Source organism: Poeciliopsis prolifica, unplaced genomic scaffold (genome assembly GCF_027474105.1).
Source record: "Poeciliopsis prolifica strain line A6 unplaced genomic scaffold, Auburn_PproV2 SCAFFOLD009, whole genome shotgun sequence".
In the NCBI taxonomy this organism is placed as follows: domain Eukaryota; kingdom Metazoa; phylum Chordata; class Actinopteri; order Cyprinodontiformes; family Poeciliidae; genus Poeciliopsis; species Poeciliopsis prolifica.
Window position 1 is genome coordinate 9,850,005 of NW_026562384.1, and position 21,946 is coordinate 9,871,950.

General features: G+C 39.0%; 1 protein-coding gene and 1 long non-coding RNA gene across 4 annotated transcripts; both read right to left on the minus strand.

Moving 5' to 3' along the window:
• Window positions 1-1,115: 1,115 nt before the first annotated feature.
• On the minus strand, window positions 1,116-8,400 carry LOC129362782 (uncharacterized). Its single transcript, XR_008606268.1, has 5 exons — window positions 8,086-8,400; window positions 1,807-1,903; window positions 1,652-1,729; window positions 1,524-1,577; window positions 1,116-1,395 (listed from the first exon to the last, which is right to left on the minus strand). It is a non-coding gene; the product is annotated as an uncharacterized LOC129362782 (long non-coding RNA).
• Window positions 8,401-8,825: 425 nt separating this feature from the next.
• On the minus strand, window positions 8,826-20,968 carry rgs14b (regulator of G protein signaling 14b). Of its 3 annotated transcripts, none has more exons than XM_055034732.1 (15): window positions 20,910-20,968; window positions 16,512-16,533; window positions 16,236-16,387; window positions 16,045-16,137; window positions 15,540-15,683; window positions 15,274-15,447; window positions 15,114-15,195; window positions 14,939-15,033; window positions 14,536-14,754; window positions 14,207-14,280; window positions 13,771-13,897; window positions 11,943-12,024; window positions 11,418-11,470; window positions 10,708-10,795; window positions 8,826-9,958 (listed from the first exon to the last, which is right to left on the minus strand). In XM_055034732.1, exons 3-15 carry the CDS (start codon window positions 16,377-16,379, stop codon window positions 9,570-9,572), a joined length of 1,764 nt encoding a protein of 587 aa, XP_054890707.1. In that variant the 5' UTR covers window positions 16,380-16,387; window positions 16,512-16,533; window positions 20,910-20,968; the 3' UTR covers window positions 8,826-9,569. The 3 variants fall into 3 exon arrangements, with proteins under 3 accessions (XP_054890707.1, XP_054890705.1, XP_054890706.1); XM_055034730.1 differs by lacking the exon at window positions 20,910-20,968 and adding an exon at window positions 20,515-20,687; XM_055034731.1 differs by lacking the exon at window positions 20,910-20,968 and adding an exon at window positions 19,777-19,975.
• Between the last annotated feature and the right edge of the window lie 978 nt (window positions 20,969-21,946).

The following is a 21,946-nucleotide window of genomic DNA, read 5'->3' on the forward strand; positions in this document are numbered from 1 at the left end:
ACAGGGTGATATAATTATTAATAATTAGTTCAGTTTGAGTTTTTCCCTGTCAGCAGCTCTCCTAACCAGATCTGGCAAACCTGCTGACCTCATGCCTGCATCCACAAACCCAGTGGAGCACAAGTCAATAACACCCTCAGCAACACATTTGCTTGCCAAATGATGATGAGAGCAGGAAAAAAAGGGAAGGAGACGTAGAGGCAAGCTCTGCTGTTGGTGTTTTTTCAGCTATTTGTAAAATGGCTGAATCAGGTAAAATTCTTCAGATTTGGTAACACTGCAGGCAGAGAAAGAGTGAAACATGGATATTCACTCACATGCAGTCACTTCTAAACCCACATAAAGCTGTGGAACATCTCTGAGGCCTTTTTGGTTAGAAAGCCGTCCAAACAGCAGCTAATCCCCTCTCCAAATGCAGAAGTCGTTGAGAGGATGCTGCCACCTGTCAACCTGGAGATAAACAAACCGAAGTGACAGTGTCTTCATCCTGCCATTCTGCACACACCTGCCGGTCAGCCATCAGTCCTGCTCGGCTCTTCTTCACCTGTGGTCTAAGCTCACTCTGAGGAAGGCCAGGTAAGGCTTTAACAAAGCACATGTCTCCTTTTTGTGTCTGCAGAGGAGTGATTTTGCTGTGTGGGATACTTTACGGAATCCCACCCAGCAATGAATTATTAGGTTTGGCTAATAATTCATTGTGAATTGAGGAAGCCCACCAGCTCTTTCCCCATGATTCCGGCCCAAAGAATGACTCCACCACCTCCTTGCTGACATCACAGCCAGGTTGACACAGCAGTCATCAGTGAACAAATCTGAAAGTTCAGCTTTGGACTCACCTGTTCAGAATCCCTCCTTCCGTGTTTTTCTTGTCCCATGTATAGTCTTCCCTTCATCTTATTTGCAGATTTTCCAGCTGATCAAAGACCACTTTTATTTACACAAAAAAGTTCACTGTTCTTGCCCAGCCCCCATAATACTGCACCACGAGTTTTATCATATCAAGTCTGAAAAAGCGGCTTTAAAATAAAAGGTTGAGTCCCTAAATCATTAAATTCAAATGTATTTGTACCCTGGAAGACTTAGTTGTTGCAGTGAATAAAAACAGAAAAAAAGCATTTGTCCAACATCACTTCACTTTAATTACAGTTATATCAGTCACAGCACAATGACACAACTTCATCAGATTTGGACTTTAGTTAAGGTTGATTCAGCATGAAATTCACAGCTTGAGTAGATTCTAGTCATCTATGATCAGAATTGTTTGGCATTTTCTTTGTTGACATATGTACATTTTATATGTGTAACTTTAACTTGTATATGGCTCGATGTCGATGCCATTTTTCACTTCAACTCTTCTGTGGAGGACGAAGGCGTGTCAGAGCCATCGAGACACTCCTGCAAAACCAACTGAGAATTAATGCCTTTTCAGAATAGATGTTAATTACCATAGCAGTGGTAATTAAGCCACAAGAATGGTAGAAAAGAGCAAGAGAACAATTGCCAAACAGGAAAACAAAACCTACCTTCACTTTTTCCAGATCAGGCCTGCCTGGCAGTGACTTTTGTGAGGAAAATGCCTGTTCAAGAAGATAAAAAACTGAGATCAGCTCTAAGCAGGGACTAAACGTCAATGCGTCCATCTGCTGCTCACCTTCCTGGACTGTTGCATCTCCTCTGTGGATTTAGACCTGTTCTTCATGTGCTTCTGAGGAGAGGTAGAGGTGGGACACTGTAGAGAGGAAGGATCTGGTTAAGACCAGGTCTGAATAGCAAAATGCTGTAGGAGTAAAATGTTTTTTTACACACCTCATTTGTCTTCTGCTCCATGGCTGAGTGGAGATTTTTCCAGTTCAGTGCTAAAGACTGACCTTGTGCTTTTGAAAATTCTTGGACAACAGTAAAGCTGGAAAAAAAAAAGACAAAAACATTTCTATTCATTTCATTTTATTTGCTTAATTGAATGTAAGAAGTGATTAAATGCTCAATCAAATGATCTATAAGCAAGGTGCTGAGTGTGTAGTTGCAGGTTCTTGCCACTAGATGGTCTTTCTGACTTAGTTTTTCATTGTCGCACTCATTTTAATCACTGAAGCAGTACCAAATGAATTGTTTTCTTATGCTCAGTCACAATGGGAAGCAAACAGTTTTTGCCTATATTCTTAATCTTATTTCAGTTTTGTAAGTGAAATGAAGGAACACTTTTTCATTCATTGAAGTATGTTTTCAATTTAAAAAGACATGCTGTATTATTCCAAGTCCCCCGATGTTTTTTGACTGATGCTTGTTGGTTATCGCATGTGAAAAGTGTAAACAGCAGCGCTTGAAAACACAAATCAAAATTTAAGGTCAAACACAAATGCTGCTTTTGGGTTTGCATGGCACAATCACCATCCTGACTACAGCAAATAATTAAATTCATACATTTTATATATTAATCCAGCCTTTTTCAGACAGTGAATTCAGCCCTGACTTTAACATTCTGTAGAGGAACAGTAGACAACATGCAGATGCTGCACGTCCTCTTGATGTTTTTTAAATGGAGGTTTGAGGAGATGATCTCCTCTTTCAGCTTGTAGAAACTTTTCACAAAGCTCCGTCACCACATTGAACAACGTTCCCTCCCTTCTCACTGGAAAAACTCGTCTCCAGCATGTCTGAACACATACTTTTTTTAAGTAATCATCAAAAGCCTTTGGGTGGCGTGCTAGCTAGGACCTTTTTCTGACACTTTTATTACCGCTTTGGCTGTTTGATCACTTTGTTACGAGCCTGTTTGAGTTTAAATGTTTTCAATAAATTGCCCGATATGTTCCCTTTGCCTCTTGCTCCTCTTTCTTCTACTTTTTAAAAATTATTTCATCAACCAACATAAGATACAAAGAACTAAACATTCAGGCCTCGTGTTGTTTTCTCAGTGAATATGTTGCTGCTCATTGCTTTTGCCCAGAGGCAAAACAATGAGCAGCAACACATGAGAAACAGATGACAGAAGACCAGGTGGAGCAGGACCTGTAAGTCCATGGTACCAAGGCAATGGAACGAGTAGATACTGTTTCAGTGCCTACTTTTATTACAGCAATTATATATGAATTGGCTTTAAAAAAAATTCTCAGGGGTTTTAACAATTGTAATAAGTTTCTGTAATAATTCACAGACAGCTTAAAACTTAATTTTAATGGATTTGTGTCATAAAAGTGAAAAATCCTTTCACTTTTATTTTTTATTGACTTTTGACTTCATGACAACCTTATTTGATACGTTTAGACATTACTACTATGTTTTTCTGTGAGCTCATGAATGCTAACAGCTGGATTTTTGAACTGTTGAGCAGATGAAATGTTCAGCACAAAAACAAGCTGAACAGTGGCTGTAGCAAGTTAAAGGCAGAATACTAAGCACAGTAATTTGTTTCAAAGTTACAGAGGAGAGACTGTAATGAATGGATTAATCACACATTCAACTTTCCAATTGTATCTGTAAAAGAAAGTTTCAAATAATGCTCACATTTAGTTTAATTACCTCATTAAGAACCTTGCAGCAATCATTATGCAAGACATTATGCAAATAGGGAGCAGAAATTCTTGAGATGCAGATTAGAATGATTTTATTTGCTTTGGAGATATTTGAAAGGAGGACAGGTTTTCTAAAGGGGGGGGGAAAGAACATTCACTCATGCACACCAATGCAACACAAACAATGAGTCCTAGAAAAGCCGAAGTCTCCAGTGAATATAAAGCAACAGTCACAGCCAGAGGCGCAGCTGGCGTCAGGAGCCCTGCTGCCAAGGGACTAAACACCTGGGGGTTTAGGTCACGGTGTGAGAGAAAGCTTCTTTATATATAAAAAAAAAACAACAAAATAACAGACCGACAGTTTCTGTTCTCTCTGTCAGTTCTCGCATCGTCCATCGAAGATGCATGAAATATTATTGGCAGGTCTGAGTTCACATTTGAAGATGTGGTTTATTGCAGCATATAGATCTGTATTACAGATTAAAAAAAACAACAAAAAAAACTCTCAAAGTTAAAAAAAAAACGATCTGCCAGTAATTCTGTATGTCTACAGCTTTTCATTATAACTTAAGACCAATATTGGCAGATGAAGAACAGCTTCTAAACTCAGCTTCTCTGCAAAGCTGCTTTAGTGAAAAAAAAAGCAAACACTTTAGCATTCCAAAAAAGTACAAATAATGCCTTTTTCATCAAAGAAAACTATTGTGTTTTATGAGAAATTAGCACAATTTGTGCTCACATTTAGACCATTTCAATCTGTCATTTATTAGGTGCATAAAGTTTTACAGAATAGATGCATCTCTTTAAGTGAGACCTCATAAGAACATTATCGGAACAAAAGGAAAGGATTTGATTAAAACCCAACTATCACCCTGCTGTTCTGTTCAGGAGCTTATAAAAAATAAATGGCAACTGATCGACAGGAGTTCCTTCACCCACTGTGACGCCTGACGTCAGTGGTCACAGCCGGTTAACATTCGATGCTGCAGGGAACTCCGACACAAAGGCATTCTTGAAGGACTGGTCCTGCCTGCTACCTAAAACATGCCAACACAAGTGACTCAGTGGAGTGCTCTGACTCTTTTTTTTTTTTTTCATACAGGCTTCAGTTAGCACAGCCAGGGGTAAGAAACCAGCAGCTGAGCTCTGCACACTTCCTCTAAATGTGCATTACGGGGCTTTGAAGGAGGCAGAGGAGAATAATTTCAGCCTTGATAGAAGGGCAGGCATTCAGTGAGTCTTGAGTGCCGTCTCTGGCCAGCTCATTCAGGGAGATGACCTAAATAAAAACGATTTGTTGGCTTGTTTCACTTTCCGTTTGTCTCAATAAAGAAATTTATTCGTTGTATGTAAAGCGAGCGGCTAAACTGAAGGAAGGAAAGTTAAATTTTTCAAATAAATACAGAAACATAAATACAGAAACATAGAGAAACATGTCACTGATGAAAGCATTTGAGCAAAGGACAAACATTTAATAATCTCTGTAAGCTTATGAGGGGTTGAAGATTCAAGCAATGCTCTGCAAAAGTAAGCAAGCATCTAATAATCTCACATTGCAGACGTACTTCTTATAGTGATTATTTACATTGTTAGACTTTTATGTGACAAAAAAATAAAAGCATAATTTTGAAATGGAAATAAGAAATCCCATTGTTTTTGAAGATTTGAAGACTAAAAATAAAATCCCCTTTACAAGTCACCTAATCTACAGATGGATTTCACACATCGGATAGTTCTGTACTTCACACAGAAACACCTAGTTCTGTGTGAGGTACCACAAGTTTCATGCATCACATATTTTAAACCAACTGAATATTTAAAAGTGATAACACAAAGATAGCAAAGGTGCTTTGCAGCAATAAGATGAGGAGTTTGAATCCCAGTCTGAGGTCTTTCTGCATGGAGCTTGCATCTTCTCCTCCCGCATACACACATGCCTTAGTTTAATTGGTGTGTGTGGTTTAAGGGATGTGTATGTGTCGCTCTAGCATGTACCCTGATGAAGGAGACCTGCCTGATGAAGGAGACCCTACAAGGACAAGCGAATATAGACAATGGCTGGCTGGAATATCTACAGCTTACACTTTGATAAAAATGCTTTACAAGTTTTACACAGAAGCTTTCTGACAAGCTGCAGATGAACTGTGAGAATATGGAAACTTTATTGCCTCTGAGAGCCAAATATCTGAAAATCAAACATCACTTTGATGTATTGCACCAAAGACACACTCAGAAAGCTTGATGCTATCTTTGTCCTTGGAGCATCTTTTTTGAGAGTTCATCAGAAAACAGTTTTTCTCCGTCAAAATTTGACTTCTGCTTCCAAAAGCTGAAGATGATCATCAATGTGTCTTTATGACTGTGTGTTGCAACAACCTCTTTAAGTGACTGAAAAGGAAGAATCGTAACCATCTCCAGTGACTACAGAATGCAGCAGCAAGGCTTTCAACTAACAAAAAAAAAGACACAGCCCATTAGTCCTATTTTACTCTTCTCACATTGGCTATCAATACATTTTATTACTTATTTTATCATCTTAGTTCTCACTTTTAGAGTGAATCTATAGCAAATATCTCTTGCTTTTTAGAGCCTCCTCTCAGTCTGAGATGTTCTGGGAAGAGGATCTTAGTGGCTCCACACATATTTTGAGACGAGAGGAGATAAATCTTGTAGAGCGGTGGCTCCAAGGTTGTGGAATGAATTGCATTCATTGTTCTGCCTGTGAAGAAGCAGCTAAAGACTCATTTATTCAGACTGGCTTTTATGCAAATTGGGGCTGTAACCTTTTCCTGTTTTTGTGTATGCTGATTTACTTTTGCACCCTTTGGTTTTACTTTCCCTGTCCCTGTTTTTTATTGTTATTTTAAGGATGCTATGCTAACTCCTATTCTATGGTGGCCTCAAAGGTTTATTTTCCACAGCTTGTGGATTGCAGTTCAATCCATCATAAAATAAAAGTATGGCACGAATGCCATCCAGGTCATTACCGTCGACCTTTACTGACAAGGTGTTCAAGGAAAGCGTTAATTGGAGAAGATTGCCAGGAGCAGCTCAGGGTGAGAGAATGTGTTAACAGGATATTTTGGAAAATGGCGAGACATGCAGCCACAAAGAGAACAGAAAAACAAACAAGGTGCCCTGGTTGGATAAGACTGAAACATTCAAAACTTTGTGTTGAAAAACTACTGCACATCACCTTGAACACACCGTTCCAACAGGGAAAGATGGTGGTGACGGCGTCATGCTGTGGGGATGGAATGATGGAAGGGTTTAGATTAAAATAGTTCAGAAAACAAAAAAAACATTTCAATCTGAGCTTGAAGTATCTCACAGCGAAGTGTTTTGTATGCTGAGCCCGTATACCCGCTTCTGCACAGGGTTGTTAGATAAAATTCCAATAGTCTACTTTGAATTTATGGTCTTGACAGGTAAAATTTGTAAATGTTCAGAGAGTGAACATTTCTTCAACCAAATGTTAGAAAACAGCAGTATTTCTGGTTAAACACTTCCTCCTACCACATCCTACACCACTTCTTCAGAAACACTTTGAGGAAGATGAAGCCAAAAACAAAGTAGAAGCATTAAGACTCTTAATAAAATACTCTGGGGATCAAATTTAAATGAAAACCTAAGCTGTTCCAGAGATATTGCCCTATTTTTTTTTTTTTTTTTAAGAGTGAGGTCAGCAGTAATTAACTCCCCGGCCAAGAATTAAAATATGAAAGGAAGAGGCTGAGCTTAAAATGTGTGATTAGCTTCCAGTAGTCAAACTCTATATTATAGCTCCTGGTGGCATGGAGTAACTTTGCCTTAAATAATTTTCCTTATGGTGGCTTTGAATAAAGAATCTCCCAACATCCAACCTTCTTCATACCCAAATAGCTAGAGTTAATTTTATTAATAAAAAATTAGCAGTAGAGGAAATTGTCAAGACGAAGAACTCCCATCCTCAGTCTGACATTATTATTTCACTATGCACAGAGATGATCGAAGCGCCAAGGTCAGAAGGCGGCCAGAGATTCTGTTAACATTGGAGTTGTGAGAAGATAGAAACTGATGGTAACTGGACATCTGTTTTCCCACGTTCAGGTGAACACTCAGCACCCTGACCTCGCACCCCAACAGGATGAATTTAGTCAGTCGCCCAGCTGCTCCCTGTCTGACCAACAGCTGGGCCACGTGTCTTTCGCCCGAGAACTGCTAAAAAGAATGTGAAATGATTTTAATCAGTCAGGCATCCGTCACTGATTTGTTTTCTAAGAAAGCCCTTCTGCATCCATCATTAATACTTTTAAGTGTTAACAGTTTTAAATTCAAATCAAATAAAGCATGCAATAAACTCCATTCAAATGAAGCAGTGAAAAAAGAAATGAAACCATGAGGTTCATCAGACAGGATAAATGCATTTCATCAAGCTCAGTGATGTGATGTCGGACAGACAGGCAAGAAGGATGAAAGATGGGAGTGACAAGGACAAACAAATACACTCTGCAAAAGCAACCTTTAAAAATCCTGTTAGAAATGAACAAACAAAAAAAATAAACATTCATGGGGAAACACTCAAAACGCTCACCTCCTTCTCTCCCCTTGTCTTCTTTCCTCTCAGCAGCACAGCAGACGTGCAGTAGAGTAGATGGCACTCCTCATCCCAGAGCTGTGACGGTGTGTGTGAGAGAACACCCCTCTCTGCCCATTCATAGCTCCACCGACGCACCACTCACTCACGCACGACTCGACGTGCAAACAAACACGCAAATGCCAGGTGTGCTACGGTGTCTGAACACTTTGCACATCGATGTAGTGCCGTTCCTTTCTCTCATGCTTAATTACAACCAGGACAATTGCATGCAATGGTCTAAACAAGCATGTTAGATGGGATGCATTCCAAAACCACGTGCTCCCACATACTATGAAATATATACACTGCTGACGTCAACCAGGGGGATGACATCATCCATGAGTCATCTAATGGGTTTTGTAACTCGAATAAAGCCTCGCCATCACAGAAACATGGCACACCCCCATCCAGCAACAAGTCTTGGAAAATATAAATCAGTTCATTGGCTATAAACCTATCCAAGGAACCAATAGTAACTCTGCATAGATCATCACTGACGTTACATGAAGAAGGAAGTTTTCCTTTCACAGGATAAAAAAAAAAAAATGGGTGTATAAAAAGAGTTTGCAGGTACTCAGACGAATCAGTCTTGTATTGTTGAGCATGACTCATCCAGTCACTCCACTGAGCTCGAGTCATCTTAGAGTGTGCTGAATGTATAATCTAAACCAAATCACAAGCCATTTCTTTCAGGCAGAAACAGACCTCGGATTTATTGAAAAATAAAACGCCTTTCATAGCAAACAAATTAACAGAGTTGGTTAAAAGTTTTGCTAGGTAACATAACACTGAATCTGTCACCCCAATAACAATTTAGGGATCCTGAAATGCCGTCGGAAGTGGGAGGGAACGAGACATGACCAGAGCTTCACAAAGTGCCTTCACAACAAACCATGCAAAACATACATTTCAAAGAAACAAGTGCCCACACAGGAAAACATATTTCAAGTAATAAAAGCTAATCTTCATAAAATATTTAGAAATCATAAGACACAGACATGCAAGGCACGTTTAAAAGGGCTTCTCAGACAGTCCATGCTTCCTCTGCAGATATACACTTATGCTTTAGAGTTAACATTAAAACATAACTGCAGGTTCGAGGGTGAATTCATCTGTACAACATATTTCAGGGTTTTAAGGTCAAACGTTTTATGCATTTATGGGTGCAGTATAGATTCGTAGCAAACATTCTCCAATGAAGATCTGTAGTGTTTTAAAAATTAGACAAATGTTTGCCATAATGTTTTCACCCATATAGATTTGCCTTCAAAATCCTATTTGATCAAAGGCAGAGGCCAAAGAAAATACTGCCGAGTATGAGCTTATTCATTAAAGAAAGTGCATCTGGACCAACAACTATCTTTTTACATAAATCAGATCACATTTCTGTTAGATATTCAACTGGGTTTTAAGACTTTGTCTTTCCACGCAATTCTGCGTCAAACTGTTGTTTCCCTCAAGTCTTTAGATTCAGATTTAGGAGCATCAGAACTTTCTTGAGATTTATTGGCTGGAGCCAGAGCCGAAGCCGGAGCCGGAGCCGCAGCTGGATCCGAAACCGAAGCCGGAGCAGGAGCTGCAGCCGAAGTCGGAGCTGCAGCCGCAGCCGAAACCGAAGCCGGAGCTGCAGCCGCAGCATCTGCATTGTCCCCCGACTCTGTTTTGGAGTCGGTAGTGGAAGCGCTGGTTGGACTGGAATTGTCTGTATTCTGTCCCTGGTTTGAAGAAAGCTGCAGGAATGAAGGGATCTCTAGCTGCTCTTTGGTCAGAAGGCCTCGCTGGTCATCTACTCTGCAGCACTGAGCTTTTGTCAGCATGTCCAGAAATCCTGATGCAAATCAAGACAATTATGTTAATTTTGCAAGTCAATTTTCAAAGGCAAACAGTGTTGAGCAATGTGCATCAGAATCATCATTTAGTAAGATGTAAGTGACGTAAGTGGCAAAGCACTCTGCAAAAGTATTCTATTGATAGCTTAGGCCATGGACAAACAAAACAGTGCAAGATTTTGAATTGGTGAAAAAATTAATTCAAAAATATTTTACAAATAAAATTCCAAACTGCGCTAAATTGTATTTGCTTTCTAAAATGGCTGCTTTAATTACAGCGGCAACAGTTTTCAAATGCAACATTAGTAACTTTCATGACAAGAGATTTTTTTTTTTTTTTTTGCTACACATCAACACATCATCCATCATCCATACAGTAAAAAGCTGATTGAGAAACCAGCTCTACCAGCAGGAAACATCGATCCCAGAAAAAAGATGGGCTGTACTGCACACCACTCCTTTCTCATCTCTAATTGCCCTAGATTTTGACAAAACAATTTGCCCTCAGCTTCCAAATGTGGCCTGCTTCATTTAGCTTGAATGAGAATTAAAACTTCTGTAATGTTACAATTTCTTTTGAATGGATTTAATCTTGACCTGACTTTGGTTTATGGATTTAATAAAGACAGTGAAAATCACTAGCATAACACACTTGTCTATAAATGAGCTCCAGAGAACCAGGTGAGAAATCCTCTAACAGCATGTGGTGTAATACCCAGCTACACCAGACACTGGTGAGGTGCCCTACCGTCCATGTCGCGGTTCTTATTGGGTCTGAGCTGCGTCCTGACTCTGTCGGTCTGAGTCGATGATCGAGGCTCCAGGCCTCCTCCTGCCTGAGGACGAAAACAGTTCCCAGAGACATGATGCACCTTTTACATACAGAAAGCTTAATATCAACAAATACACAAGCATCATATTTACAACACTCTAGTTCTAATTTAAAAAAACAAAAACAACAAATGAACATCTAAACAGGATGTGACTGAGCTTTACAATTAATGGTGTGGTTCCAAGAAAACAGCTTTAGAGCATGCTGATGTGTAAACTCTCACTAAGTATTATAAAAACAATTACGGCTTCGTGTGTGGTGGGCAGAAAGACCACCACAGGGTTCTTGTCTAGTTTTAATTATCAGTGAGGAAGAAGATAAGGGATTGTTTTTTCATTTACTGTTTTAAAGCTCGCTGTTGGTGAACTGCTGAACAGCATTGTGGGTCTCCAAACAACAGTTTGTGTTGCTTAGAGACAGCTTGACCCATCTTTACTGGGATGTTCAATAATTGTGGAGGAAACAAATAATCAACCAGCAGCCATGGTTCCTAAAACTAATCAGACTTTTACCCACAACAAAGTAATAATCTGAAGTGGAGGACAAAAAGTCTTCTAATTCACAAAAAAGTGAAAAGCATTAAAGCTCTGATAAAATGGTAACAATTGCATTAAAGGCAGTCTGACCTGTGCAATAGGAGAAGAATTCCCTCCTCTGGGAATAATGGTCTGCTCTTTACCTATTTTCACAGAAAGAGAAAAATTTGTAACACCACTTCCGACGTAAAATCTCTTTGCTCTCCCTGAACGCAGGGAAAGGAGCTGAAGCACAGACCACAGCTCTGATATGATGTAGGAAAATGAGATGAGAAAACTGAAAATGACACAGTGTTAAACGAACCAAATTCACTGTGACACATCAAACCCACAGAAAAGAAGAGCAGAGAAAAAGCTCAGCAAGAAGTCAGAATAAAGAGAAAGGGACATGGATGAAGGGATTTAGAGAAACCAGGACAGTAAATTGCTCTACTACATTCAGAGAATGAGGCATAAAAACACCAGAAAAATATAAAAAAAATAAAGAATCAAATTAGAGGAAAGAACATAACATGATGTGTGTTACCAATAACATATGGAGACCAGTGTTAATTATTGGAAATGGTCACTTTTGAAGCAAAATGATTGGATTTTCTAAAAGTCCAGCATATCTACCTTTGGCTTTTTCCAACCGCAGCGTCTTATTGGCTAGTCTGAACACAGAGCAGTTCAGGTTCACAGGCTCGTCACTTCCAACCTGAAACAGACAGCAAAAAAGAAAGAGATCCTGTTGAACGTACGCCGACAGTCAGTACTAGCAACCTCAACTCTGGCTCCACATATGCAGACATAGTCAGGAAATTAGAATATCAATGAAATTTTAACTCAATTTATTAAATAGAAGATAATTACATTTTGACACCTTGACTTTTTTTTAGTTCTAGCCCATCTTCAGTATAATTAAAGATACAACTTTAATCATCCTAACTAAATGGTTGAAGATACCACATATAAAATTAGAATCTGACCCAGATGAAAAACAAATAAAAATATTTGGAAATGCAGGAATATGGACTAAAAATAAATTACTTATAAATTAGTTAAAATTCTAAAGCAATAATTTATAAAACAAAATAAAAATGTATTATGAATTAAAACTAGAATTCAGTTTTAATTCTAGGAATTAACACTGAATAAATATTTTAAAAATATATATAATTTATTTCAAGATTTATTCAGTTATTTATTTTTTTTATTTACTCATTTCATAATGGTGTTTTATTTAGTGACCCTTATTTCGTAAAGCTACTTGATGCATTTCATGGACTTATTTCTTAACTCTGTTTTTATTTCAGGCTCTTTCTATTTCACATTCTTCTAGTTAAATCAGGGACCGGACTTTCCTCAGGTCCAGGTCAGAGGGAAGCGAGTTGGGAGACACCGAACTTCACCGTGACTGCATGAGACTAACCCACTTCACTAAAATAGAAGTGGGTTCTTTTGACAAGACAGTTAGAGAGAAATATGCTGATGGACAGACTATATATACCTTTACTGTATGAGCTAAAATTAGAGCTTCAGACTTTGGTATTATTGTTTCTGTTTTGGTTTCCCATGGCTCTAAGAAATTATTCAATGTACAATGAATAACACTCGGTCAATCTTTGGGGAAATGTTGTCTGCTTTTGTGACTTATTAAATGAATCAGTAAAGGGGGTAATTTTGACTAAATCATCTCAATGAAGGGACAGTCGTTACAAGAATGTCTGTTATCAAAAAATACCCTCTTTTGAAATCTGAAGTAAGTCAAACATGACATATGTTGAACAATTATTTGTCACAAAAAAAACAATTTTAAAGAAATAAATTATTGGAAATGTTCTTTTGCCGTTTATTATGTATATGTAAACTTCCAACTTCAAGCTGGACACTACTGAAAGAACAGACTAAACAAATGCATTTGATAAAGCCCAGACCGCATAATATGAGAGAAATTGCAATACTGTTTCTGAAAATTGTGATGGCAATATGTATTACAATTAATCAAAATTTTCCAAGCTTTCTTCTTTATCTTTTCACATATACAATGTTCCTACCTCTCCACAAGTTTTTGCATTTTCACCACTGTAACTGTACACCCAGTTTGGCCAGTCAGGCAATTTATCACATATTCATACTTTGTAGAGTATAAAATTTTCAGTAGCACATACTACCAAATATTGCAGTGTATTGCAAAGCACTGCTTACATTTTAATGGCACTTATGACTCAATAAAAGTAAAAATGTGAGTTTATTTGGCATAAGTGTAAATTATGTTCTGACAACTGCAGGGGAAATTGTGTACTGCTAATTCTAGCAAGTATCTATTCATGGCAAATCATTTTTAATTTTTATTTAAAGGTTTAAAAAATTTAATTAAATGGTGATACTGTTAAGCATAAGTAACCATTCCTAAATAAAAGACTGATTTATATACATTAAGGTGTCAGACATAACCACTTACCATAGTTACCGCTGTCTCTTGCGGCTTTAGATGGTACTTTTGCATCACTGAACAGAGAGCGTCCTGCAGTGTTTTACTGGACTTCGCCATGATTCCCACTGTTTTACCAGTAAAGGCATTCTCCAACCTGTGACAAGATAACATTTTCAAAAATAACCCACACAAATCCTAGTGAAAACAATGCTGATACATAAAATGAAAGTCAACACCTAATGACCTCTTCACATGAAGCGGAAATTTGACCTAATTTGGTCATGTGTTTGAAGAAATCCTGCCTAGAAGGCAGATGATGTGTGCCAACAACATCAGGATTTCCCCCAAATATGGTGAGACGTGACATGTTGTAGTGGTCGTGTAGTGGGTGTGAAAGTCTGCTAATGGTGACTAAAAAGGCAGACAAAAAAAGAATGAAAAGGAAGTGACTAAGATGACTCACGCAAATGTCACCCTGAGCTCAAGAGAGACCTGTTGATCTCTCAGCACGGAGCAGTCTTGGTCCAGCGACAAGGGCTGCCAAAGAGAGAGAAAAGTACACAAGACAGGAAGAAAAACAGTGATTTATTTTTTATTATTTATTTTTTTAAACAGCATCAGTTTCAACCAAAGGTTTCGGAAACGAAAGGCTGAGATGAGACTGAGAGGATGTTGGAACAGGAAGAGGTTAATCGTCTCACATGTTACCAAACATGGTTAAAGAGTGGCACTGCAGCTGACAGCTTCATCTGAAACAGCAAGTGCTGCAGCACACAGAGGAGAAGCTCTCACCTTGTCCTTGCCATGAAGATAAATCATGACATCTTTTAATGGGAAGCCCCTTTTCTCACACAGGCTGGCCAGCATGTCCTTGATGGGCTGCCCATTACGTGTAGGGGCCAAGGAGGCGCTGCCGTCAGGCAGGTAGACACAGCAGTAACCCCCCTCCACCCCAATACGGCTCCCGATGCCAGCAGCCTGATCGCGGGAGATGGGACCCGGCCGACCGTTCTACACAAGATGGAGAGCAAAAAGAGAATATTTAGACGAATTTCCCAGCTTCAGGTCTGCATTTTATTATTGTAGACCTGAAGCTGATTACGTAAGACCATGGTTTGTTTGACCATAATCTTACATAATTGATCATTTATATGATCTGCAACATTCCTGGAATATTTGTCACAAATGTACTGACCTCCATCTGTCTGCAGAGGGAGCCAAGCTCCACACTGCTGGTTGATTTGATTGACATATTTGACTGTTTCAGAGGACCTGAGCCGTTTGATGGATCTATAGACAAAAAGAGAAAAACTCAAAATACAGAATAAAAAAAAAAAGAAAGAAACAATCTGACATACGACCACTACTACCTCCCCAGGATCCTCTTTTCTGCCGCTGTTTCTCTGAGACACTAGTACCACTTGGTAGACTATTGGAGTCAGTCTTTCTGTTCTGTTTGACAGATTTATAGAGATAAATCAAGGTTTAAAAGGAATAATGGGTTGTTGCCTTGATCTTTATGCTATTCACCTTCTTGTCACTTGAGGGGCTCTTGTTGGCCACGTCGTCCAATGACCTCATGCGGACAGGCTCTGTCGAGAGCTGAGGTAGATGTTTACCTTCTACGCTTGCCAAGGTGCATCGCTGATAGAGAGGAGAGCGCACAAAGCGCCGGTAGCTGTCCATCTTCATCAATTTAAAAATCTAACACAAGAGAAGGATTAGGGCTGAACTCCTGAGTTAAGCAATAAATACATGTACCAGTGACTATATGGGAGTGTAAAAGTTCTGCTAACCTGAGCCTGAGATTTGTTAAACATGTCAGGAGTGGGTTGCTCCAGATCCTTCTCCTCCGTCTTGGCAGTGTCATCGATGTTCACACTGTAGGGAGCGCTGTTAGACAGGTAAGTGTCGTAGATGGAGCGAGCTGCTGCTTTCAACTAAAAAGAACAGATAAACCACAATGAATCAATGGAGATTACACACCATTTCTCACTTACTGTATTCAAGCTGTTGAATAGGAAAATAAATGTCTATGCAACCTGTTTTCTACTTTGTTAAATGCAGTAAAACCAAAACATTTTCAAATAATTTTAAAATTAACATAGGAGCAATTCTTTTCCAACAATGAAATGCTACACTCAGCGTTATCTATGTGATTTTCTTTATTGCTGTAGAGGCTCTGCTTCAACTCAGCTGTTTTATTAAAGTGAGTGTAAAACATGCATGTTAGAAAACAGAGCTTTAAACACTCAACGAAATGAGTCAAATAAATACGGGAGCTAAAGAGTGACACCACACCTGATCCAAAGATGTGGCTGGAATCTTCCTGAACTTTTCACATTCTTGCCAGAATAAAATGTTCTCTGCACTCACTTCGGACTTCAAGAAGGCCTGTAGAGAAGCAAGCAAGAAACAAGAACAAACATGCCTAGCTTAGCAGGAATACCTTTAAAAAAAAAAAGCGTTATTATCCAAATAGTCTGTCTCACCGTAAAGTAACAGACCCCATGGGGGTCTTCTAACAGCTTCTCAAAAGAGACGGCCCAACTCAGGACACTGTTGGCGGAGTTGACGTCCCCTCCTGGGGTCCCTGGGAGGCTGGAGCTGCTGCCTCCGCAGCCCCGCGCAGTCATGTTCAGCTCTAAAAACACAATCACACCTACTTTATGAGAGCTAAACAGAAAGCTGGAACTTGAGGCTTAATCAGATCTTTTCATGCTCAAACATGTTGAGATATGTAAAAGGTTGGTCATGTGCATGCTTACCTCCATCTGACACTGCCTGACTCTGGGAACAAATAGAGAAGTAAATCAGGAGGCTTTATAAAGCAAACAAAATGTAGGGAAGAATATCTCACTGCAAATCAACTTTGCTGATTCTGTCTTAGACTTACAATCTCTTCAAAAACAATTTCTGAAATATGCTTTTGAAAATGTGGCTCCATTACTATTATACTTATTGTCTAATTGTAGGAGAATGCTTAGACAAAAATGAACATTTCTGCAACACCAATAAATGCATTCAACCACATACAATAGTTACATTTACAAAAGGAAATGTGAACAACAGCTGCAGATTTTTTTCTGCATGTTCTGTCAGTGTAGCGCAATCAGCCAGGACAGTTTTCACAGGAAGTGGTTGCAACACTGATGACAGCAGTTCTCATTCAGCTTTCAGAGCGCACAAAAAAATGTCATGTCTTGCAAAAGTATCTCCCACAGTAGCTGACAGACAAGAGTTTTGTGAAACTCTGGGATCAAGAAACAAAGATTTGGCTAAACAATTATTTTTCAATGTAATTCTATGAAAAAGAAGAGAGAGATGAGGTGGATTTGTGAGAGGTATTTATGTTTTCCTGTCTGGGTTTCCTAATGTGGGGGCTCTGTTTCCTACCACAATCTACACATGTACAGGCTGGTGAATAAAAATTACTCAGAAGTGTGAATGTAGATGTGTCTGTCACTCTAACAAAAAAAAATAAAAAAACTTCCCCACAGACTATAAAGGTCGATGTTCTAATTTATAAATGCAATGATATAACTACCATCATTGTTTGCTAGTAGTCTAAGCTAAGATGCTCAAACTGTACAATCTCAAAAAAATATATATTGTTTGTAGTTTTTGTACCATTTGCTTTAGTTTCTTATATTTTCCATTCACTTTCATTTTTAGTCTTAGACTTACACCAAGCAGACACTTTTGTAAAAACACCTTGGTAGTTACAAACTTTAAAAGTGCCTTAATTATTCAAGAAAACAATTCACCATGACTCTCAGATGATATGTCATAGTGGTGAATAGATTTCAAATTACTCCTCTGAGAATTTGCTTAATCTTGAAATTATAGCATCATGCAAAAGCTGAAGATTCCACACCAGTTTCAGATAATGTTTGTGTAATTTTGCATTTCATGGAAGTAGACCTCATAAGACACAAACACTGTGGTAATGAGTGTACCACAGTATACACTCACAGTGAGTGTACATTAAATTGGGGGGACATCCCCCCCCATTTTGCTGAGGGAATTTACCTCCCCAGCAAAATGATGCTAATCCTGTGCTATTAGCATCAATGACACTCCAAAACAGACCCTTGCTGATCCAGGCAATGTTTTTCCAATATATTATTCTTTAGTTTTGATGAGCTTGTGTATGTTGCAGCCTGAGTTCTCTGTCCTTAGCTGCCAGCTGCTGCTGTAAACCATATGTTCCATGGTTTGAGGTGTTGAATGTGTAGATCTGGTATTCAATATACGTTGATTGTCGAATGGTTATGTGAGCTACAACTTCCACAATATTCTTGTCATCCAAAAAATAATGACATAGTAGACATTTTTTCCTTTTTCTGCCCAGTGTGTGTGGGAGAAATTCCCATAGATCAGCAGTTTATAAAATTCTAGAAATTCATTGTCACCTCAATCCATTAACCTCAGGCTCATCCTTGTGGGATTGCGAGATGTGCCGATCCCTATCTCCAGCAGTCAACGGGCAAGAAGCAAGGCACACTACAGACAGGTCGCCAGTCCATTAAAGGGCAACACAGAGTCAAACCACCATGCACACACACACATTCACATCTAAGGATAATTCAGAGTCATGCTTTTGGTCTGTCGGAGTAAGCTGGAGTAGCCAGAGAGATACAGAAAGACGCGAGGCTGGGACTCAAACCCAGGACCGTCTTGCTGCTACACAACAATGCTACCAACTGTGCCACTGTGAGCCTAAATCCCTTGCTTTGAATTTCATTAAACCGCCATTTTGGGTTGATTAAATGCACCGAGTTGTTGCCAGGTGATTCACCATTTGTGTTGAGCAACTGAACAGTTGTAAATGTTTCATTTACACAGTGGTCACATAAAATGACCACAGTGTATTTTTTTTATTAAAAATATGTTTTTAACCATTTGTGTAACTGTAGTTTAGCAGCCTTAGTTCATGATGAATGAAGCTGGTTGAACACGATTGTGTTTAATTTGAATCATTATCAATCATTATCCTGATAGTAAAAGATTAAGCTCAGTGTGGGAGGAATTTCTTAAATTACAGCATTGTGTATTTTGTCTGTATCCCCAGTTGTTTTTATTTCATTAAAACAAAAAGCAGCTTTTTATATTAGTCTAAACTAAGTCTCTTGTCAATAAATAAAAGGCTAGAAAAAGCAGAAGGGTTGAAACCAGTTTCAATCCAATGAATTTAACAGAACATATTGCATGCGAGATGTGATCTAAATTGCTTTTTGTGTCAAAGATCAAATTACCAATAGAACTAATCACAATGTGTCTGAGCTATTAAACTGCTTTAAAGAGCATTTTTCAACAGTAATATGCTGACCTTTGCTGCAACTGCACTCCTCATTGACTTCCCCATTTATTTATTTTTTCCTTTTTTGTCTGTTTGATCTGAAAAGCCATCAGTCATGGCAGAAGGAAGTCAAAAAAACAGTCAAACAAATGTCAATAAATTGAATCAAATAAAGTAACACTATCTGGCTTGCCCACATTGTGTTTTCTGTACTTAAGCAGAAACAGGAATGCAAACATAGAAGGTAGCTGCCAAATTATAAAGGAAATTCTTACGTTTCATGCAAAATTTGTGCTAAACGTCCAAGACATTCGAGGGCATCTACAAAAAGACATTTATTTAAGAGCTGAGCCATTTCAGGAAATGGAGAGTGAATTCAAGCCAACTCAGCCTACACAGGACAGATTGGACCACATGTATGACTCGCTTTATGCTTCTGGCTCATAAAGACCGGCCTGTCTTCAGCGGCAACCAACTGCAGCCACACAGCCTGATTGGTGCTGGCTTTGCGGGATCGGGAAGGCAGGCGGCACACGTCAACATGGGACAACTGTTCATCAACCCGCTAAATGTCGACTGACACTTAGCGGTATCAGGAAGTACTAAAATGAAGGCGAGCACTTAAAACGATAAAACCTACAAGTTAATGGGTGCAAAACACAAAAAGAACTGGGCGCAGATAAAAATCAACAGAAACCTGTTCAAACCTAAAAAGAGTGGTACACGCTTACCATGTGGGCAAGAGGAATCCCTAAAGAATTGCAATTCTTCGCCATTATAGCCTGGATACCAGATTGAAAAACACACACACACAAAACACCTCTGTCCTCTCCGTCAAAGGGATACAGCGAAGTGCTCCACCCAAACTTGATGAGCACTCTTCATAACAAACACTCAGACATCACTTGGGTCTTCCTGTCACTTCCTGCCTGGAAGGGAAGTCTCGCCATAGCAACAAGCCACAGAAGAGGAAGTATGGTTACTATGATCAAACTGTTTTCAACCTACATCTTGAGAAACTCTGTGATGTGGGCTCGTAAGCAGACTCACTATGCTTTGTGAGCAGTTCAGCTGCTGTGTGCACTTTGAGATGCATGCAGCTGAGTTTTAGTTTTGACGCAAGTCACAGTTATAGTTCCCCACAAGGCTGTTTCGTGTTTTGGGGAAAGATTTCACTTCAAAAAGTCCACATACAATGTCAATACAAACAAGCAGACGAGCCCAGTTGAAATAAAAAATATGTAGTTTATATTATCCAGGTATATTTTTTTTATCCAAATATCAGATTCGTTTTAGAATAAGAGGCTCCAGAACATTTTTATGACAAGTTTCATTTAAGCGGTCAAATTTCACCAGCTCTCTGAGTTCTTCTAATAAAGCTAAACTCATGTAAGGAAAGTTCATAATGAGTACAAATAATGCGGAGGCAATTTGACCAATATATTTTGGGACACGTGTAATTCACTCACCTTTCTCCCCTCTCTGTTACAACAAACTAAAATACGCAATTTCTTGTACGTCCTGTGTTGCTTCAGGGAAACGCGTTTTGCCAGGCCGGAAAACTTGTGAGAAAGTGCACTGAGAGCCACCATTTTTAGTAATAGGAAGAGAAAACGGTTTCACGAAACCACAAAGATGACAACATCCAGCACCTCCTCGGGACGACACCTACTCTCAAGTACGCGACACAACCAACAGGTGGCACTGGCTCATTTTAATTAATGGCGGCCAATTTAGGCTCGCCATTAATTAAAACTGTTTATTTATTTTTCAATATGTGGCACGAGAAGACAAACTTATTTTCATTACCCTTAATATTTCTGCAATATCTGTTCTTAAAACTGCAAAATGAATGCACACTTACCCCAGAATCAGACTTCGGCGTTGCGTTTAGCGTCACGTCAGAGTTAACAGAGACGGAGAAGCAAGTATATCGACGTGGCGTCGCCCGTAGACGTTGCGGTGTCCCTGGACATAATTTAGAGACTTAATTTCCATAAGCAAGCACCGCTTTTAATTTATTTTGTTTAGACTTGTAGGTGGTGCGAGTAACTTTGCTTCTAGACAAACTTTTTCATGTGTGTCTTGTGAAATAAATACATTTATTTACCCCACAGCTTGTTTTTAATGTTGATACGAGGAGCAGCCATGTTGAAATGCAAAGTCGGCCTTGCAAGCTGTAACTGGGGTTAGTCAGAGTTGCTCTCGCTTTCCCAGTGGGAAATTCCAGTTTCAATTGATTTTTCCAACTGGAACTCAGCAATAGAAGTGGGCCTCCGTGTTACCAAATATAAACAAAACGTGGTCTAAATAATTACAAAATATGCATTTTATGTATAATTTTTTAAGTCATAAGAAAGAAATGTCTGAAAACTAAAAAGATTGGCTATAGAGAGCTTTTGGACTGATGCAGGCAAAAAGCTCAATGTAATAAAACAGATAATGCTCCAAAGAATAAAATGAACACAAACTGTGGGGTTTGTTTTACATGTGCGACTCATTCGCTCCCAAATGACTCATGTTTGGGATCATGCAAATCTGGCAAACCAACTAAGGAAAGAACTGGAATAAAACTTCAAAATATAACTGGACACAACACAATTACTCTCAAAGATTGTCAGTGACACAAAAATAAATGCTTATGCGATAAACCCAAAAACAACATGCATAGTGAGAAAGGTCCTGGCAGCTAATCTTTTCCCTATGCAGTGTGTCAGAACCAACTCCCAAATGGGGCACTTAGATCACTGTAATGAGTGAAATGAGCAGGATCAAAGGTCCCTCATAAGCTGTTAAATGATTGTAATTAACAGAAAGCTATTTCAAAGCTTGCCTAGGCCTGTGCTTTCTCGATTTCCTTCGTAAAGACTGACAGCAGCTCTTGATGTAGTTATGCCTTAA

Coding starts and splice junctions, on each gene's coding strand:
- rgs14b (XM_055034730.1), bottom strand. CDS start 20,637: ATGGTGGCTCTCAGTGCACTTTCTCACAAGTTTTCCGGCCTGGCAAAA. Junction 14,281..14,535: donor ATCTTCATGGCAAGGACAAG/GTGAGAGCTTCT, acceptor TCTCTTTGGCAG/CCCTTGTCGCTGGACCAAGA. Junction 13,898..14,206: donor GAGCTCAGGGTGACATTTGC/GTGAGTCATCTT, acceptor ATCTTGTCACAG/GTTGGAGAATGCCTTTACTG.